This window comes from Sinohyriopsis cumingii, unplaced genomic scaffold (genome assembly GCF_028554795.1).
Source record: "Sinohyriopsis cumingii isolate HCF-2022 unplaced genomic scaffold, ASM2855479v2 utg000555l, whole genome shotgun sequence".
Classification (NCBI taxonomy): Eukaryota; Metazoa; Mollusca; class Bivalvia; order Unionida; family Unionidae; genus Sinohyriopsis; species Sinohyriopsis cumingii.
In genome coordinates this window covers 386,046-404,822 of record NW_028315910.1, presented here as the reverse complement: position 1 = coordinate 404,822, position 18,777 = coordinate 386,046, and the positions used below count along the sequence as shown (strand labels likewise).

At 37.7% G+C, this 18,777-nt stretch overlaps 1 protein-coding gene across 5 annotated transcripts in view; it reads left to right on the top strand.

The window, feature by feature from the left end:
- Window positions 1–18,777, top strand: part of LOC149773788 (glutamate decarboxylase 1-like) — a 112,665-nt gene that overhangs the window by 66,384 nt on the left and 27,504 nt on the right. For all 5 annotated transcript variants that reach the window (XM_089945996.1, XM_089945999.1, XM_089945998.1 and 2 more), the window contains 4 exons: window positions 4,957–5,072; window positions 7,399–7,478; window positions 14,355–14,526; window positions 15,118–15,182. In XM_089945996.1, the coding sequence (XP_089802122.1) occupies window positions 4,957–5,072; window positions 7,399–7,478; window positions 14,355–14,526; window positions 15,118–15,182 (433 nt within the window). The remainder of the gene's footprint in view (window positions 1–4,956; window positions 5,073–7,398; window positions 7,479–14,354; window positions 14,527–15,117; window positions 15,183–18,777) is intronic.

The following is an 18,777-nucleotide window of genomic DNA, read 5'->3' as shown; positions in this document are numbered from 1 at the left end:
GGGTTAGGGAGGGATGCATAGAGATAGAAATTATCCTATCTCAATCGTTTTTGTTTGATTTTATTGAAACACAGTATGAAAGTAATAAAATGGGTATATTATGCTTATTACATTGTTTAATTAGCTGTTAGATTAATATTTGTGGTGGCTAATATCATTTCACACCACAGTAAAATGTATAAAACTGTGTATGCAGAAACAGTAATCTATATTTTATAGCTCAGTAAAATGATATATCGAACTCATTAAAAACCCTTAAATATTTAGTATTGTGCTCAACAAAATTGTGTAGTAATGAAATCAACAGTAGTCCATTATTGTATTGTATTTAACTCCACAAAAGCCCATACTGTTATTGAACTAAGAAAAGTCCATGATTGTATAGTATTAAATTAAACAGAATCCCATCATTAAATAGTTTTTAACTCATCAAAAGCCCATAATTGTATAGAATTTTAATTCAACAGAAGTCATAACTGTTTATAATTTGAACGCAACAAAAGCCTATAATTGTATAGAATTTGAATTCAACAAAAGCCCATGGTTGTATAGAATTTAAACTCAACAAAAGCCCATCATTGTATATAATTTGAACTCAAAGAAAGCCCTAGTTGTATAGAATTTGAACTCAACAAAAGCCCGTCATTGTATAGAATTTGAACTCAAAGAAAGCCCACAGTTGCAAAGAATTTGAACTCAAGGAAAGCCCATAATTGTATAGAATATTAATTCAACAAAAGCCATAACTGTTTATAATTTGAATTCAACAAAAGCCAATACTGTTTAGAATTTGAACTCCACAAAAGCCCATAATTGTGTAGAATTTTAATTCAACAAAAGCCATAACTGTATAAAACTTGAACTCAACAAAAGCCAATACTGTTTAGAATTTGAACTCCACAAAAGCCCATAATTGTATAGAATTTGAACTCAACAAAATCCCATCATTATATAGAATTTGAACTCGAAGAAAGCCCTAGTTGTACAGAATTTGAACTCAACAAAATCCCATAATTGTATAGAATGTGAACTTAGCAAAAGCCCATAACTGTATAGTATTGAAAGTAATAGATCATTGCAGAATTTTCTCAAGCTTATTACATTGTTTTATCCTGTGTTAGATTGATATTTGTGTTGGCCAATATCATATCTTACAGCTCAAGAAAATGAAATATTGAACTCAACAAAATCCATAATTGTATAGAATTGAACTCAACAAAATCAAATAATTGTATAGTATTGAACTCAACAAAATCCATGATTGTGTAGTACTGAACTCATTTAACTCATAATTGTATAGAACTGAACTCAACAAAAGCCAGTAATTGTGTAGTACTGAACTCAACATAACTGATAATTTTATAGTACTGAACTCGACATAACTGATAATTTTATAGAACTGAATTCAACAAAAGCTCATAATTGTATATAACTGAGCTCAACATAACTGATAATTGTATAGACTTGAACCCATAATTGCCTTGAATTAAGTCAATTGAATTGAACCCATAACCCATACTTGTTTAGAACTGAGCTCAACAAAAGCTCATAATTGTATATAACTGAACTCAACATAACCCATACTTGTTTAGAACTGAACTCAACAAAACCCCATAATTGTATAGAACTGAACTAAAAAAAAGCCCATAATTGTATAAAACAACTAAAAAAAAGTCCATAATTGTATAAAACTGAACTCAACAAAACCCCATAATTGTATAGAATTGAATTTAGCAAAAGCCCATTGTAGTTTAGATCTTTTAGCTCCACAAAAGCCCACACAGGTATAATATTTAACTTGATAAAAGCTCATTGTTGCATTGAATGTAACTCAACCTTAGTCCATAGTATAGTGCTGTACTCAACATAAGCCATAATTTTGTAGTATTGCATTCAACAAGAACCCATAATTGCCTTGAATTAAGTCAACAAGAACCCATACTTGCCTTGAATTACGTCAACAAGAACCCATAATTGCCTTGAATTACGTCAACAAGAACCCATACTTGCCTTGAATTAAGTCAACAAGAACCCATAATTGCCTTGAGTTAAGTCAACAAGAACCCATAATTGCCTTGAATTACGTCAACAAGAACCCATACTTGCCTTGAATTAAGTAAAAAAGAACCCATCATTGCCTTGAATTAAGTCAACAAGAACCCATAATTGCCTTGGATTAAGTCAACAAGAACCCATACTTGCCTTGAATTAAGTCAACAAGAACCCATACTTGCCTTGAGTTAAGTCAACAAGAACCCATATTTGCCTTGAATTAAGTCAACAAGAACTCATAATTGCCTTGAATTAAGTCAACGAGAACCCATACTTGCCTTGAGTTAAGTCAACAAGAACCCATACTTGCCTTGAATTAAGTCAACAAGAACCCATACTTGCCTTGAGTTAAGTCAACAAGAACCCATACTTGCCTTGAATTAAGTCAACAAGAACCCATACTTGCCTTGAATTAAGTCAACAAGAACCCATAGTTGCCTTGAATTAAGTCAACAAGAACCCATACTTGCCTTGAGTTAAGTCAACAGGAACTCATACTTGCCTTGAATTAAGTCAACAAGAACCCATAATTGCCTTGAATTAAGTCAACAAGAACCCATAATTGCCTTGAATTAAGTCAACAAGAACCCATCCTTGCCTTGAATTAGGTCAACAAGAACCCATACTTGCCTTGAATTAAGTCAACAAGAACCCATAGTTGCCTTGAATTAAGTCAACAAGAACCCATACTTGCCTTGAGTTAAGTCAACAAGAACCCATACTTGCCTTGAATTAAGTCAACAAGAACCCATAATTGCCTTGAATTAAGTCAACAAGAACTCATAATTGCCTTGAATTAAGTCAACAAGAACCCATAATTGCCTTGAATTACGTCAACAAGAACCCATACTTGCCTTGAATTAAGTCAACAAGAACCCATACTTGCCTTGTGTTAAGTCAACAAGAACCCATACTTGCCTTGAATTAAGTCAACAAGAACCCATACTTGCCTTGAATTAAGTCAACAAGAACCCATAATTGCCTTGAATTAAGTCAACAAGAACCCATATTTGCCTTGAATTAAGTCAACAAGAACTCATAATTGCCTTGAATTAAGTCAACAAGAACCCATAATTGCCTTGAATTACGTCAACAAGAACCCATACTTGCCTTGAATTAAGTCAACAAGAACCCATACTTGCCTTGAGTTAAGTCAACAAGAACCAATACTTGCCTTGAATTAAGTCAACAAGAACCCATAATTGCCTTGAATTAAGTCAACAAGAACCCATACTTGCCTTGAATTAAGTCAACAGGAACCCATAATTGCCTTGAATTAAGTCAACAAGAACCCATAATTGCCTTGAATTAAGTCAACAAGAACCCATACTTGCCTTGAATTAAGTCAATAAGAACCCATAATTGCCTTGAATTAAGTCAACAAGAACCCATAGTTGCCTTGAATTAAGTCAACAAGAACCCATGATTGCCTTGAATTAAGTCAACAGGAACCCATACTTGCCTTGAATTAGGTCAACAAGAACCCATAATTGCCTTGAATTAAGTCAACAAGAACCCATAATTGCCTTGAATTAGGTCAACAAGAACCCATACTTGCCTTGAATTAAGTCAACAAGAACCCATGATTGCCTTGAATTAAGTCAACAGGAACCCATACTTGCCTTGAATTAGGTCAACAAGAACCCATAATTGCCTTGAATTAAGTCAACAAAAGCCCATACTATATTTACCTCAACACTTGCACATAATCGTATAAAATGTTTATGTGCTGTTTGCCCAGTTTTGAATACTTGAAACACTACTTGTTTGGCTGTTATCATTGCTATTTGTTGCCAGAAGAGTTCATGGGATGTCCTGTTTCCATTGTCTGTCCAACATTTGTTGCCAGAAGAGTTCATGGGATGTCCTGTTTCCATTGTCTGTCCAACGTTTGTTATTGCTACTCCTTACAAGCTCCTTGGAGGATTACCATGGAACCTTGATGCACACATCCATCCCAAAATCTAGCTGGATATGAATGAAAATGATGCTCTTGGGCAAATAATTTGGTTGCTATAGAGGCCATCTTGAGAATGTTTTTTCACTACTCTTCCAGAATGGATGGTCATATCAACATGTGGTTTTCACAACAAAAAAAGGATTTCTTATGATTCCTTATTGGTCATGAATAAAGATAGTGTGGATCTGACACTCAGTATGGCCACAACAGCAGCCATCTTGAAAATCTTGTTATTATTGGTTCTTCAAATGAGCAAAAGATTATATCAGTATGGATTATGCACCAATAGAGTTATTATGATGTCTAATTGGTCTCAAGTGAAAATTCTTGAAAATCTTGTTTAATCTTGTCTTTGATACTACTTCTAGATGGGTGATTGTATTGACATGGGGTTTTTGCCAAAATCTTTATGTGACATCGAATTGGATCTAGATGAAATTAATGACACTCTGACATTTAGTATGAATGCTGACTTTATAATCTTTTTATCGCTGCTCATTCTAAGTGCAATGTCATATAAACATTTTTTTTCCCCACCAGACAATGTCTTTTGATGATGTCTAGTTGGTTCTAAATTAAAATGAAACCTATGTGACTTCCAACTGGGCCACCAAGGTGGTCATTTTAAAGAACTTGTTAGTTTGCTTTTCCAGCTAGATGGATGGACAAATTATGTGTTCACCATAAGACCTTTAATGATGTCTAGTTGGTCCAAATGACAATGGTGCTGATCTAACATCAGATTTGGCTGCCACCACAACTAATTTCAAAATCTGTTATTGTTAAAAAGTATCAGAGATGGTTTCAGCACTCGTAAGTTAAAAGAACAGAAATGGTCTTATCATGAATTCCTTGAAATACTTATTGTCCAGTTTAGCACCAATCCCACTGAGGGACTTTTGTTACTATTATTATTATTGATATTATTATTATTATTATTTTAGGAGGAGCAATTTCCAACTTTTATGCTGTTATAGCAGCCCGTCATCATGCATTTCCGGAGGCAAAAACCCGTGGGATGGCAAACATGCCCAGAATGAAAATCTTTACTTCGGAACAGGTTGGTTTATATTAAGTCCTAATATTGGGTTAATTTTATGCTTTTCTCTCTCTTTATACATGCTTGTCTGTATGTATGTATGTTTGCTTGTATGTGTGAAGTCTCTAATTTAGCAGAGCAGACTAGATTGTTCTCTGTATGATAAAGGTATACATTTTCAATACATTGGATTAAGTATCAGTCATGAGTCATTTTGTGTAACTGGTTGGGTTTTGTTTGCATTTTCATGACAAAGCAAGTTATAAAATACTTCTTGACCTATAAAACTCAGGCACTGACCAAATGTTAGAAATTTGATAATTTAAAAATGTAACCAACAAAACAAAACAGTTACAATAAAAACATGGAAGAAAGTGAAAGGTATTCCAAAAATGCAACCATATTGTGTGATTTACATTGAAGAAATGGGATTGAGAATTATATTGTGTGATTCACATTTAAGAAATTGGCATGGGTGTTATTTTGTGTGGTTCACATTGAAGAAATGGGCATGTGTATTATATTGTGTGGTTCACATTGAAGAAATGGGCATGGGTATTATATTGTGTGGTTCACACTGAAGAAATGGACATGGCTATTATATTGTGTGGTTCACATTGAAGAAATGGGCATGTGTATTATATTGTGTGGTTCACATTGAAGAAATGGGCATGGGTCTTATATTGTGTGGTTCACATTGAAGAAATGGGCATGGGTGTTAATTTGTGTGGTTCACATTGAAGAAATGGGCATGGGTGTTATATTGTGTGGTTCACATTGAAGAAATGGGCATGGGTATTATATTGTGTGGTTCACATTGAAGAAATGGGCATGGGTATTATATTGTGTGGTTCACATTGAAGAAATGGGCATGGGTATTATATTGTGTGGTTCACATTGAAGAAATGGGCATGGTATTATATTGTGTGGTTCACATTGAAGAAATGGGCATGGGTATTATATTGTGTGGTTCACATTGAAGAAATGGGCATGGGTATTATATTGTGTGGGTCACATTGAAGAAATGGACATGGGTATTATATTGTGTGGTTCACATTGAAGAAATGGGCATGGGTATTATATTGTGTGGTTCACATTGAAGAAATGGGCATGTGTATTATATTGTGTGGTTCACATTGAAGAAATGGGCATGGGTGTTATATTGTGTGGTTCACATTGAAGAAATGGGCATGGGTGTTATATTGTGTGGTTCACATTGAAGAAATGGGCATGTGTATTATATTGTGTGGTTCACATTGAAGAAATGGGCATGGGTGTTATATTGTGTGGTTCACATTGAAGAAATGGGCATGGGTGTTATATTGTGTGGTTCACATTGAAGAAATGGGCATGGGTGTTAATTTGTGTAGTTCACATTGAAGAAATGGGCATGTGTATTATATTGTGTGGTTCACATTGAAGAAATGGGCATGGGTGTTATATTGTGTGGTTCACATTGAAGAAATGGGCATGGGTGTTATATTGTGTGGTTCACATTGAAGAAATGGGCATGGGTGTTAATTTGTGTAGTTCACATTGAAGAAATGGGCATGGGTGTTATATTGTGTGGTTCACATTGAAGAAATCGGCATGGGTATTATATTGTGTGGTTCACATTGAAGAAATGGGCATGTGTATTATATTGTGTGGTTCACATTGAAGAAATGGGCATGGGTATTATATTGTGTGGTTCACATTGAAGAAATGGGCATGGGTATTATATTGTGTGGTTCACACTGAAGAAATGGGCATGGCTATTATATTGTGTGGTTCACATTGAAGAAATGGGCATGGGTATTATATTGTGTGGTTCACATTGAAGAAATGGGCATGGCTATTATATTGTGCAAGTCAAGTTGAAGGTGGGCATGAATATCATATTGTAATTTACATTAAGGGTGGGATGATGTCATATTGTGATTTACATTGAGGGTGGGATGATATGTCATATTATGATTTACATTGAGGGTGGGATGATATGTCATATTGTAATTTACATTGAGGGTTGGATGATGTCATATTGTGATTTACATTGAGGGTGGGATAATATGTCATATTGTAATTTACATTGAGGGTGGGATGATGTCATATTGTGATTTACATTGAGTGTGGGATGATATGTCATATTGTAATTTACATTGAGGGTGGGATGATGTCATATTGTGATTTACATTGAGGGTGGGATGATATGTCATATTGTAATTTACACTGAGGGTGTGATGATGTCATATTGTGATTTACATTGAGGGTGGGATGATATGTCATATTTGTTGATTCACATGGATGGTGGACATTGGGATTTTGAACATAGTGGTAGTATTTGTTTTTTTTCTTCTTCTAATTTCAGAGTCACTTTTCGATCAAAAGAGCAGCCATTTTACTTGGGATTGGGTTGGATAATGTTGTCAATGTTAAGTGTGATCATCGGTAATGCCATACTATGCTCTATATTTAATTATGCATGTTGGTAATGCCATACTATGCTCTATATTTAAATAATCATGTTGGTAATGCCATACCATGCTCTATATTTAATAAAACATGTTGGTAATGCCATACTATGCTCTATATTTCATTAAACATGTTGGCAATGCCATACTATGCTCTATATTTAAATAATCATGTTGGTAATGCCATACTATGCTCTATATTTCATTATACATGTTGGTAATGCCATACTATGCTCTATATTTCATTATACATGTTGGTAATGCCATACTATGCTCTATGTTTAATTATACATGTTGGTAATGCCATGCTATGCTCTATATTTAATTATACATGTTGGTAATGCCATACTATGCTCTATATTTCATTATACGTATTGGTAATGCCATACTATGCTCTATATTTAATTATACAGGTTGGTAATGCCATACTATGCTCTATATTTAATTATACACGTTGGTAATGCCATACTATGCTCTATATTTAATTATACATGTTGGTAATCCCATACTATGCTCTATATTTAATTATTCACATTGGTAATGCCATACTATGCTCGATATTTAATTATACACATTGGTAATGCCATACTATGCTCTATATTTAATTATACATGTTGGTAATGCTATACTGTGCTCTATATTGAATTATACGTGTTGGTAATGCCATACTGTGCTCTATATTTAATTATTCATGTTTGCAAAGCCATACTATGCTCAATATTGCATTTTAACTGTATTGTTGGTTAACATAATTTTTCATAGTGCTATGAATTAGTGTTCATTATTTCCATTACAGATGGCTGCCATGGAATAAAATGCTCTAACATTTCTATAAGAAACTGCAAACCTTTTATCATTAACACCTGTAGAATTGTCTTCAAATGATTTTAAGAAAAATGTTTTGTATTATTTCCATAGCATTAAGTTTATTTGTTATTCATTAGGAACTAGACATCTAAATTGCAAACTTATTGCCAGTTTGTGGGGAAAAAAAACAAGTTCTTATTTTAGTCAGTAGGTAAAATTTTCAAGTTCTGATGCTGACAGTACCATTCTTTTCACTACTGCTTCAGATGAATTTGTTGCAGTTTATGACTGACTGTACTATACCCCAAAAAACCCAACCCCAATATCCTAGTATGGTAAATTTTATTTTCAGGTATTAACTTGATTCTTACATGCCTTGCATTCCTTACTGAAGGCCAGGAAAGGGTGTGATTGATGCATTCACATTCCTTACTAAAGGCCAGGAAAGGGTGTGATGGATGCATTCACACTCCTTACTGAAGGCCAGGAAAGGGTGTGATGGATGCATTCACATTCCTTACTGAAGGCCAGGAAAGGGTGTGATGGATGCATTCATATTCCTTACTGAAGGCCAGGAAAGGGTGTGATGGATGCATTCATATTCCTTACTGAAGGCCAGGAAAGGGTGTGATGGATGCATTCATATTCCTTACTGAAGGCCAGGAAAGGGTGTGATGGATGCATTCATATTCCTTACTGAAGGCCAGGAAAGGGTGTGATGGATGCATTCATATTCCTTACTGAAGGCCAGGAAAGGGTGTGATGGATGCATTCACATTCCTTACTGAAGGCCAGGAAAGGGTGTGATTGATGCATTCACATTCCTTACTGAAGGCCAGGAAAGGGTGTGATTGATGCATTCACATTCCTTACTAAAGGCCAGGAAAGTGTGTGATTGATGCATTCACATTCCTTACTGAAGGCCAGGAAAGGGTGTGATTGATGCATTCACATTCCTTACAAAAGGCCAGGAAAGTGTGTGATTGATGCATTCACATTCCTTACAAAAGGCCAGGAAAGGGTGTGATTGATGCATTCACATTCCTTACTAAAGGCCAGGAAAGGGTGTGATGGATGCATTCACATTCCTTTCTAAAGGCCAGGAAAGGGTGTGATGGATGCATTCACATTCTTTACAAAAGGCCAGGAAAGGGTATGATTGATGCATTCACATTCCTTACTGAAGGCCAGGAAAGGGTGTGATTGATGCATTCACATTCCTTACTAAAGGCCAGGAAAGGGTGCAATGGATGCATTCACATTCCTTACTAAAGGCCAGGAAAGTGTATGATTGATACATTCACATTCCTTACAAAAGGCCAGGAAAGGGTGTGATGGATGCATTCACATTCCTTACAAAAGGCCAGGAAAGTGTGTGATTGATACATTCACATTCCTTACAAAAGGCCAGGAAAGGGTGTGATTGATGCATTCACATTCCTTACAAAAGGCCAGGAAAGTGTGTGATTGATGCATTCACATTCCTTACAAAAGGCCAGGAAAGTGTGTGATGGATGCATTCACATTCCTTACAAAAGGCCAGGAAAGGGTGTGATGGATGCATTCACATTCCTTACAAAAGGCCAGGAAAGGGTGTGATGGATGCATTCACATTCCTTACAAAAGGCCAGGAAAGTGTGTGATTGATGCATTCACATTCCTTACAAAAGGCCAGGAAAGTGTGTGATTGATGCATTCACATTCCTTACAAAAGGCCAGGAAAGTGTGTGATTGATGCATTCACATTCCTTACAAAAGGCCAGGAAAGTAAGTGATGGATGCATTCACATTCCTTACAAAAGGCCAGGAAAGTGTGTGATTGATGCATTCACATTCCTTACAAAAGGCCAGGAAAGTGTGTGATTGATGCATTCACATTCCTTACTAAAGGCCAGGAAAGTGTGTGATTGATGCATTCACATTCCTTACAAAAGGCCAGGAAAGTGTGTGATTGATGCATTCACATTCCTTACTAAAGGCCAGGAAAGGACGTGATTGATGCATTCACATTCCTTACAAAAGGCCAGGAAAGTGTGTGATGGATGCATTCACATTCCTTACAAAAGGCCAGGAAAGGGTGTGATGGATGCATTCACATTCCTTACAAAAGGCCAGGAAAGGGTGTGATGGATGCATTCACATTCCTTACAAAAGGCCAGGAAAGTGTGTGATGGATGCATTCACATTCCTTACAAAAGGCCAGGAAAGTGTGTGATTGATGCACTCACATTCCTTACTGAAGGCCAGGAAAGGGTGTGATTGATGCACTCACATTCCTTACAAAAGGCCAGGAAAGTGTGTGATTGATGCATTCACATTCCTTGCAAAAGGCCAGGAAAGTGTGTGATTGATGCATTCACATTCCTTACAAAAGGCCAGGAAAGGGTGTGATGGATGCATTCACATTCCTTACAAAAGGCCAGGAAAGGGTGTGATGGATGCATTCACATTCCTTACAAAAGGCCAGGAAAGTGTGTGATGGATGCATTCACATTCCTTACAAAAGGCCAGGAAAGTGTGTGATTGATGCACTCACATTCCTTACTGAAGGCCAGGAAAGGGTGTGATTGATGCACTCACATTCCTTACAAAAGGCCAGGAAAGTGTGTGATTGATGCATTCACATTCCTTACAAAAGGCCAGGAAAGGGTGTGATTGATGCATTCACATTCCTTACAAAAGGCCAGGAAAGGGTGTGATGGATGCATTCACATTCCTTACTAAAGGCCAGGAAAGTGTGTGATTGATGCATTCACATTCCTTACAAAAGGCCAGGAAAGTGTGTGATGGATGCATTCACATTCCTTACAAAAGGCCAGGAAAGGGTGTGATGGATGCATTCACATTCCTTACAAAAGGCCAGGAAAGGGTGTGATTGATGCATTCACATTCCTTACTAAAGGCCAGGAAAGGGTGTGATTGATGCATTCACATTCCTTACTAAAGGCCAGGAAAGGGTGTGATTGATGCATTCACATTCCTTACAAAAGGCCAGGAAAGGGTGTGATGGATGCATTCACATTCCTTACAAAAGGCCAGGAAAGGGTGTGATTGATGCATTCACATTCCTTACAAAAGGCCAGGAAAGTGTGTGATTGATGCATTCACATTCCTTACGAAAGGCCAGGAAAGTGTGTGATTGATGCATTCACATTCCTTACGAAAGGCCAGGAAAGGGTGTGATTCATGCATTCACATTCCTTACAAAAGGCCAGGAAAGTGTGCGATTAATGCATTCACATTCCTTACTAAAGCCCAGGAAAGGGTTTGATTGATGCATTCACATTCCTTACTGAAGGCCAGGAAAGGGTGTGATTGATGCATTCACATTCCTTACTAAAGGCCAGGAAAGTGTGTGATGGATGCATTCACATTCCTTACTAAAGGCCAGGAAAGTGTGTGATTGATGCATTCACATTCCTTACTAAAGGTCTGGAAAGGGTGTAATTGATACATTCACATTCCTTACAAAAGGCCTGGAAAGGGTGTGATTGATGCATTCACATTCCTTACAAAAGGCCAGGAAAGTGTGTGATTGATGCATTCACATTCCTTACTAAAGGCCAGGAAAGTGTGTGATTGATGCATTCACATTCCTTACTAAAGGCCAGGAAAGAGTGTGATTGATGCATTCACATTCCTTACAAAAGGCCAGGAAAGGATGTGATTGATGCATTCACATTCCTTACTGAAGGCCAGGAAAGTGTGTGATTGATGCATTCACATTCCTTACTAAAGGCCAGGAAAGGGTGTGATGGATGCATTCACATTCCTTACTAAAGGCCAGGAAAGTGTGTGATTGATGCATTCACATCCCTTACAAAAGGCCAGGAAAGTGTGTGATGGATGCATTCACATTCCTTACTAAAGGCCAGGAAAGTGTGTGATTGATGCATTCACATTCCTTACAAAAGGCCAGGAAAGGGTGTGATGGATGCATTCACATTCCTTACAAAAGGCCAGGAAAGGGTGTGATGGATGCATTCACATTTCTTACAAAAGGCCAGGAAAGTGTGTGATGGATGCATTCTCATTCCTTACAAAAGGCCAGGAAAGTGTGTGATGGATGCATTCACATTCCTTACAAAAGGCCAGGAAAGGGTGTGATGGATGCATTCACATTCCTTACTAAAGGCCAGGAAAGTGTGCGATGGATACATTCACATTCCTTACTAAAGGCCAGGAAAGGGTGTGATGGATGCATTCACATTCCTTACAAAAGGCCAGGAAAGGGTGTGATTGATACATTCACATTCCTTACAAAAGGCCAGGAAAGGGTGTGATTGATGCATTCACATTCCTTACAAAAGGCCAGGAAAGGGTGTGATTGATGCATTCACATTCCTTACAAAAGGCCAGGAAAGTGTGTGATTGATGCATTCACATTCCTTACAAAAGGCCAGGAAAGGGTGTGATGGATGCATTCACATTCCTTACCAAAGGCCAGGAAAGGGTGTGATGGATGCATTCACATTCCTTACTAAAGGCCAGGAAAGTGTGTGATGGATGCATTCACATTCCTTACTGAAGGCCAGGAAAGTGTGTGATGGATGCATTCACATTCCTTACAAAAGGCCAGGAAAGTGTGTGATTGATGCACTCACATTCCTTACTGAAGGCCAGGAAAGGGTGTGATTGATGCATTCACATTCCTTACAAAAGGCCAGGAAAGTGTGTGATTGATGCATTCACATTCCTTACAAAAGGCCAGGAAAGGGTGTGATGGATGCATTCACATTCCTTACTAAAGGCCAGGAAAGTGTGTGATGGATGCATTCACATTCCTTACAAAAGGCCAGGAAAGGGTGTGATTGATGCATTCACATTCCTTACAAAAGGCCAGGAAAGGGTGTGATTGATGCATTCACATTCCTTACAAAAGGCCAGGAAAGGGTGTGATTGATGCATTCACATTCCTTACTAAAGGCCAGGAAAGTGTGTGATGGATGCATTCACATTCCTTACTAAAGGCCAGGAAAGGGTGTGATTGATGCATTCACATTCATTACTAAAGGCCAGGAAAGGGTGTGATTGATGCATTCACATTCCTTACAAAAGGCCAGGAAAGGGTGTGATGGATGCATTCACATTCCTTACAAAAGGCCAGGAAAGGGTGTGATTGATACATTCACATTCCTTACAAAAGGCCAGGAAAGGATGTGATTGATGCATTCACATTCCTTACAAAAGGCCAGGAAAGTGTGTGATGGATGCATTCACATTCCTTACACAAGGCCAGGAAAGGGTGTGATGGATGCATTCTCATTCCTTACTGAAGGCCAGGAAAGTGTGTGATTGATGCATTCACATTCCTTACAAAAGGCCAGGAAAGGGTGTGATGGATGCATTCACATTCCTTACAAAAGGCCAGGAAAGGTTGTGATGGATGCATTCACATTCATTACAAAAGGCCAGGAAAGGGTGTGATGGATGCATTCACATTCATTACAAAAGGCCAGGAAAGGATGTGATTGATGCATTCACATTCCTTACAAAAGGCCAGGAAAGGGTGTGATGGATGCATTCACATTCCTTACAAAAGGCCAGGAAAGGGTGTGATGGATGCATTCACATTCTTACAAAAGGCCATGAAAGTGTGTGATTGATGCATTAACATTCCTTACTGAAGGCCAGGAAAGGGTGTGATGGATGCATTTACATTCCTTACAAAAGGCCAGGAAAGGGTGTGATGGATGCATTCACATTCCTTACTGAAGGCCAGGAAAGTGTGTGATTGATGCATTCACATTCATTACAAAAGGCCAGGAAAGTGTGTGATTGATACATTGATACATTCACATTCCTTACTGAAGGCCAGGAAAGGGTGTTATTGATGCATTCACATTCCTTTACTGAAGGCCAGGAAAGGGTGTGATTGATGCGATTGAGATTGTATAGTTGACCTTTCCTTTTATCGTAGGATTGCTTCATTCTGTGTGCTCTTATATAGCATTGTTCCCTATACCATCTTTATTTTAATAACAAGAATGTACCTAGACGTTGTTTTCCTAATTATGTTGGTTTATGAAAATCGAACCATTTACAGGGGTAGAATGCTGGTAGGTGACCTGGAAAGCATGGTTAAGGAGTGTATTGCAGATGGCTTCCATCCTCTTTTTGTAAATGCTACATGTGGAACAACTGTGCTAGGGGCATATGATGCAGTCAGTAAAATTGCGGATGTGACAGAAAAGTATGGCATGTGGCTGCATGTGGATGTAAGTACCAACATCACTTAGATTGAGAAGAACACTACATAAGACCAGTCTTACATAGGACTTTGATGTATACAGAGCTAATGTTAAGACCAGTGTTAAACAGAACTTTGAAAATAATGTAATTGGAACTAATGTTAAGACAGTGTTACAAAGAACTTCGAAAATTACGTAATTGGAGCTCATGTTAAGACCAATGTTACATAGAACTTTGAAAATAATGTAATTGGAACTAATGTTAAGACCAGTGTTACATAGAACTTTGAAAATTATGTAATTGGAGCTAATGTTAAGACCAGTATTACATAGAACTTTGAAAATTATGTAATTGGAGCTAATGTTAAGGCCAGTGTTACATAGATCTTGGAGACTGATGCATTTGGAGCTAATGTTTAGACCAGTGTTAATTAATTATGGATGGGTTAATTAATCATGGATGGGTTAATTAATCATGGATGGGTTAATTAATCATGAATTTTGTATTGAAAAGATTGATTGCCATTGCCTTGCATCAAGTAAGCATGTTTTTAGCATTATGTTGCTGTAAAAGTCTTACTCTGAATTCTTAATTAGTAGACAACATTAATATTACAGGGAGCTTGGGGCGGCAGTGCTCTATTTTCAGAAAAGCACAAACACCTTTTGGATGGCGTGGAAAGGTATGTTGTATTTTATATGTGTTGTTGTTTTCGGGGTAAGGGTTGGTGGGGCGATTCCAAAAGTGTGCCTTATTCTTGATAGTGTTAGTTAGTAATACAGTTACTCCATCATAGATCCATCAAAAAGTATTTAAAAGAAATAATGAGATTGTTTTTATAAGTCAGACACTACCACCAAGAAAAAATAAATGCTCATGACAATGTTATGTGGCATTATGCAAACTACTCAATACACTTGGATAGTTTGGCACAAATGGAAAATACACACACTTTCATGTAAACCCTCTCCTTCTCTTTTGCTGGCATCAACTACTCAGTACACTTGGGTGGCAGAAATGGAACACAGACACACTTGCATATAAACCTCTCTCTTTCTCTTTTGCTGGCATCAACTACTCAATACACTTGGGTGGCAGAAATGGAACACAGACACACTTGCATATAAACCTCTCTCTTTTGCTGGCGTAAGCTACTTGATACACTTGGGTGGCAGAAATGGAACACAGACACACTTGCATATAAACCTCTCTCCTTCTCTTTTGCCAGTCTAAAAATTGTTTTTAATATCAGTAATACATTAACTGCAATTACTGCATTGCTACCATTTTCTCAGGCTGCTAAGTCTCCAGTACTAATATTCCCAGTACTAATAGTCTCCAGTACATACTAATATTCCCAGTACTAATAGTCTCCAGTACATACTAATATTCCCAGTACTAATAGTCTCCAGTACATACTAATATTCCCAGTACTAATAGTCTCCAGTACATACTAATATTCCCAGTACTAATAGTCTCCAGTACATACTAATATTCCCAGTACTAATAGTCTCCAGTACATACTAATATTCACAGTACTAATAGTCTCCAGTACATACTAATATTCCCTGCTCCAATTACTAATTGGAGATCCAGAAAAACACAGAACATGGTCCCTTTCTGATTCTTTAGTCGTGTCCATAATGTGGAATATCTTCCCCATTTTCCTTTGACTTGTGTTAATGCAAGTTTGAGAGAAGCTCAGTGAAATTCAATGTTGTTTTTTATGTTAGGCCTTGTTATGGCCAAGCATATCTATTTTGGTGTTTTTTTCTCCCACGTTCGTGCTTTATTTGTATATTTACATCCCATTTTGTTCATTTTGACGAGTTTTTGCACCTCATTTAGTAAGCGGTGCCTCAATTTTGGCTCTTCTTAGACCCAATTCATCTTAAGTATCTCCTTTTGTTAGTTCCAGTTCAGTTTGTTTTGTGGGTTTTTTTCTGTTTCAGATCATAGTTATGTCAGTTGAGGGACCTGCTATTGCAGCACAGGGGGTCTCTCCCCCAGACAAATACCCCCCAGCACAGGGGGTCTCTCCTGCACCTCCAGATTCTCCACCTTAGCTCCTGTCAAAATATTAATCTACCAAGACTGGTTTTTGAGTAAAGTTACCAACTGCATTGCCAAGGCCAGGAAGCAGTCTGCTTGCAAAGTTTATGATGCCAAATATAGAGTCTTCCGTATCACAGACTTTCTTTTTCATCCTTTGTGAGGAAGCTCAATGTTCTATATTTATATCTTTAAAGGCTGTAGGGTTCAATATTTACCATTAAAGGCTATATGGCAGCCATTTCTAATACTCCAAAATTTTCTAGGTTTTTGAGTATTGGGTCAGAAATTCATCTTTCATATCTCATCAGGTACTGTATTAAGCTTCCAAAACCAGTAATGCCATGATGGAATCTTTCATATGTTCATTGCATGTTATCTGAACCCCTCTATGAATCAATGAAGGAAGCTTCCTTAGAGAACCATACTCTTTTGTCAGTGGAAAATGGTTGCTTATGATTCAGTGGTAATCAACCCGGGTTCCTGGCTAAGAATCAGGCTGTCATCAGTAAATCCTGTTGTGATTCCCAGTCTCAGTCACATCTCTACTTTGGATGATCAGAGTAGGCTTCTTTGCCTGGCTAAGAATCAGGCTGTCATCAGTAAATCCTGTTGTGATTCCTCGTCTCAGTCACATCTCTACTTTGGATGATCAGAGTAGGCTTCTTTGCCTGGCTAAGAATCAGGCTGTCTGCAGTAAATCCTGTTGTGATTCCCAGTCTAGGTTACATCACTACTTTGGATGATCAGGGTAGTCTTGTTTGCCTGGCTAAGAATCAGGCTGTCTGCAGTAAATCCTGTTGTGATTCTCAGTCTCAGTCACATCTCTTCTTTGGATGATCAGGGTAGGCTTCTCTGCCTGGTCTTAAGGTTTTATTTGGCTTCCTCAAAATTGAAAAGGAATCGTCTCTTTCACCCTCACAAAGGTTCCTATATTTTTGCAGCTACCATTCCATTTCCTCACTGAGAGTTTCATGAGAATAAAGGGCCATGAGATCAAAGCTATTGCTGTATATAATGCTTTCTTTAATGAGATTTGAGAACCCTGAGGTTAGGGCTATTGCTGTATCTTGGGCTTTCTTTAATGAGATTTGAGAACCCTGAGGTTAGGGCTATTGCTGTAACTAGGGCTTTCTTTAATGAGATTTGTGAACCTTAAGGTTAGGGCTGTTGCTGTATATAGGGCTTTCTTTAATGAGATTTGAGAACCCTAAGGTTAGGGCTATTGCTGTAGCTTGGGCTTTCTTTAATGAGATTTAAGAACCATGAGGTTAGGGCTATTGCTGTATCTTGGACTTTCTTTAATGAGATTTGAGAACCTTGAGGTCAGGGCTATTTCAGCATCTTGGACATTCTTTAATCACCCCTCTTCAGATGGTGTCATGTCTCATTCTACCTTGTAATCATTCTTTTTTTGATCTCTTGCATACCAGAGCAAAGGCATTTGCTTCATGGGTCCAATTGTGACACCACAACATGTAACCAGGCCATCTACCAGTGTACAGTAAGGTGCACTCATACAGTAAGGGTAAGTAAAATAGATTTTTACACTAGATCCGTGGAGGTCTGTAAATTTTAACAATGCAATAGTAGCAGGCAATGTATTACTGCTATTTAATTGTAGTTTTTGAGTGGGTAAAACTGATTTTAATTATTTAATGCTGATCTTGTTCTGGTCAAAGATTCCCTTCTTTCACCCCACTCTGTTGTACTGTAGTCTTGGATCAAGTCAAAGATTCCCTTCTTTCACCCCACTCTGATGTACTACATTCTTGAATCAAGTCAAATATTCCCTTCTCTTACCCCACTCTGATGTACTGATATCTTGGATCAAGTCAAGTATTCCCTTCTTTAACCCCCACTCTGATGTACCATAGTCTTGGATCAAGTCAAAGACTCGCTTCTTTCACCCCACTCTCTTGTACTGTAGTCTTGGATCAAGTCAAAGATTCCCTTCTTTCACCCCACTCTGATGTACTGCAGTCTTGAATTGAGTCAAATATTCCCTTCTTTCACCCCACTCTGATGTACTACAGACTTGATCAAGTCAAATATTCCCTTCTCTTACCCCACTCTGATGTACTACAGTCTTGAATCAAGTCAAATATTCCCTTCTCTTACCCCACTCTGATGTACTGATATCTTGGATCAGGTCAAGTATTCCCTTCTTTAACCCCCACTCTGATGTACTGTAGTCTTGGATCAAGTCAAAAGATTCCCTTCTT